Source organism: Pteropus medius, unplaced genomic scaffold (assembly GCF_902729225.1).
Source record: "Pteropus medius unplaced genomic scaffold, Ma_sr-lr_union100, whole genome shotgun sequence".
Classification (NCBI taxonomy): Eukaryota; Metazoa; Chordata; class Mammalia; order Chiroptera; family Pteropodidae; genus Pteropus; species Pteropus medius.
This window is the reverse complement of record NW_024354360.1, coordinates 2162970-2164030: the sequence shown is the minus strand read 5'-3', so window position 1 is coordinate 2164030 and position 1061 is coordinate 2162970. Positions and strand designations below refer to the sequence as shown.

Here is a 1061-nt window from a genome sequence, read left to right as displayed (position 1 = left end):
GGCTCTGAGTTTTCTTTTCTCCAAGTAGATGTGAAAAGCTTCTTGAATTACAGGGTCAAGATCTTAATTTGGAGAGTCTAGCCCACCCGGGTATTAGGTTGGAGTGACTCCATGGTGGAGAAGATAAAGGCAGGAAGAAGAAGGTTATTGCCAGCCCTGGAGATGAACATTCTACTGCTGACAAGATTGCTGGAAAATAGTTTGTCCTCTGGGCACTGGAGTCCTGCACCCTAATCTTATATGGAAAAATGTTAGAAGGAATAGCGTAGAAAAGTACCAAGGTACAGAACCAGAAATATCTGGGAGTGAGGGTCACTGCTCCTTTAAGCACATTCTATTAAGATGTACCCTTTCACTAATTTTTAAGGTGATATGTTGATATGTCATTTGTTAAAAATATGTTTAAGTTCTTTCATCGGGTACCCGCAAAGATGGCTTGCGTTTGTAGCAACACCATGAAGAAGGTGGCCCATGTCATCATCGAAGAGTACTACACATGCCTAGGCAATGATTTCCACACCAACAAGTGTGTATGCAAGAAGATCGCCATAATCCCCAGCATGAAACTCTGCAACAAGATAGCGGGCTATGTCACACATCTGATTAAGCAGATTCAGAGAGACCCTGAGAGAGTTATTTCTATTATGCTGCAAGAAGAGGAGAGAGAAAGGAGACATCATTATGTTCCTGAAGTCTTAGACCTAGATCAGGAGATCACTGAAGTTGATCCTGACGCTAAGGAAATGCTGACGCTCTTGGACTCTGGTAGTCTGTCCCATCTTCAAATCAAGGTTGGGATGAATTTCAAAACATTACGCAGAGCCATTTGAATCCTTCTGCTGTCCTATAATATTTTCAATAAACCATGGACAACCAAAAAATAAAATATATATACATATATTTAAAAGATCAAACTTTATATACATATATTTAAAAGATCAAACTTTAGTGCACTGGGTTTCAATGCATCATTAGCAACACCTAGATTGTTTGCTAAAACATAGATTGCTGTGTCTCGCCTTGAGTTTCTAATTCAGTAAGTCCAGGGTGGGGCTGAAATT

The 1061-nt window shown here is 40.0% G+C and overlaps 1 protein-coding gene across 1 annotated transcript; it reads left to right on the top strand.

The window, feature by feature from the left end:
• The first annotated feature begins 431 nt into the window (after window positions 1-431).
• On the top strand, window positions 432-830 carry LOC120594131 (40S ribosomal protein S17-like). Its single transcript, XM_039852150.1, has one exon. It carries the CDS (start codon window positions 432-434, stop codon window positions 828-830), a length of 399 nt encoding a protein of 132 aa, XP_039708084.1.
• The last annotated feature ends 231 nt before the right edge of the window (window positions 831-1061 follow it).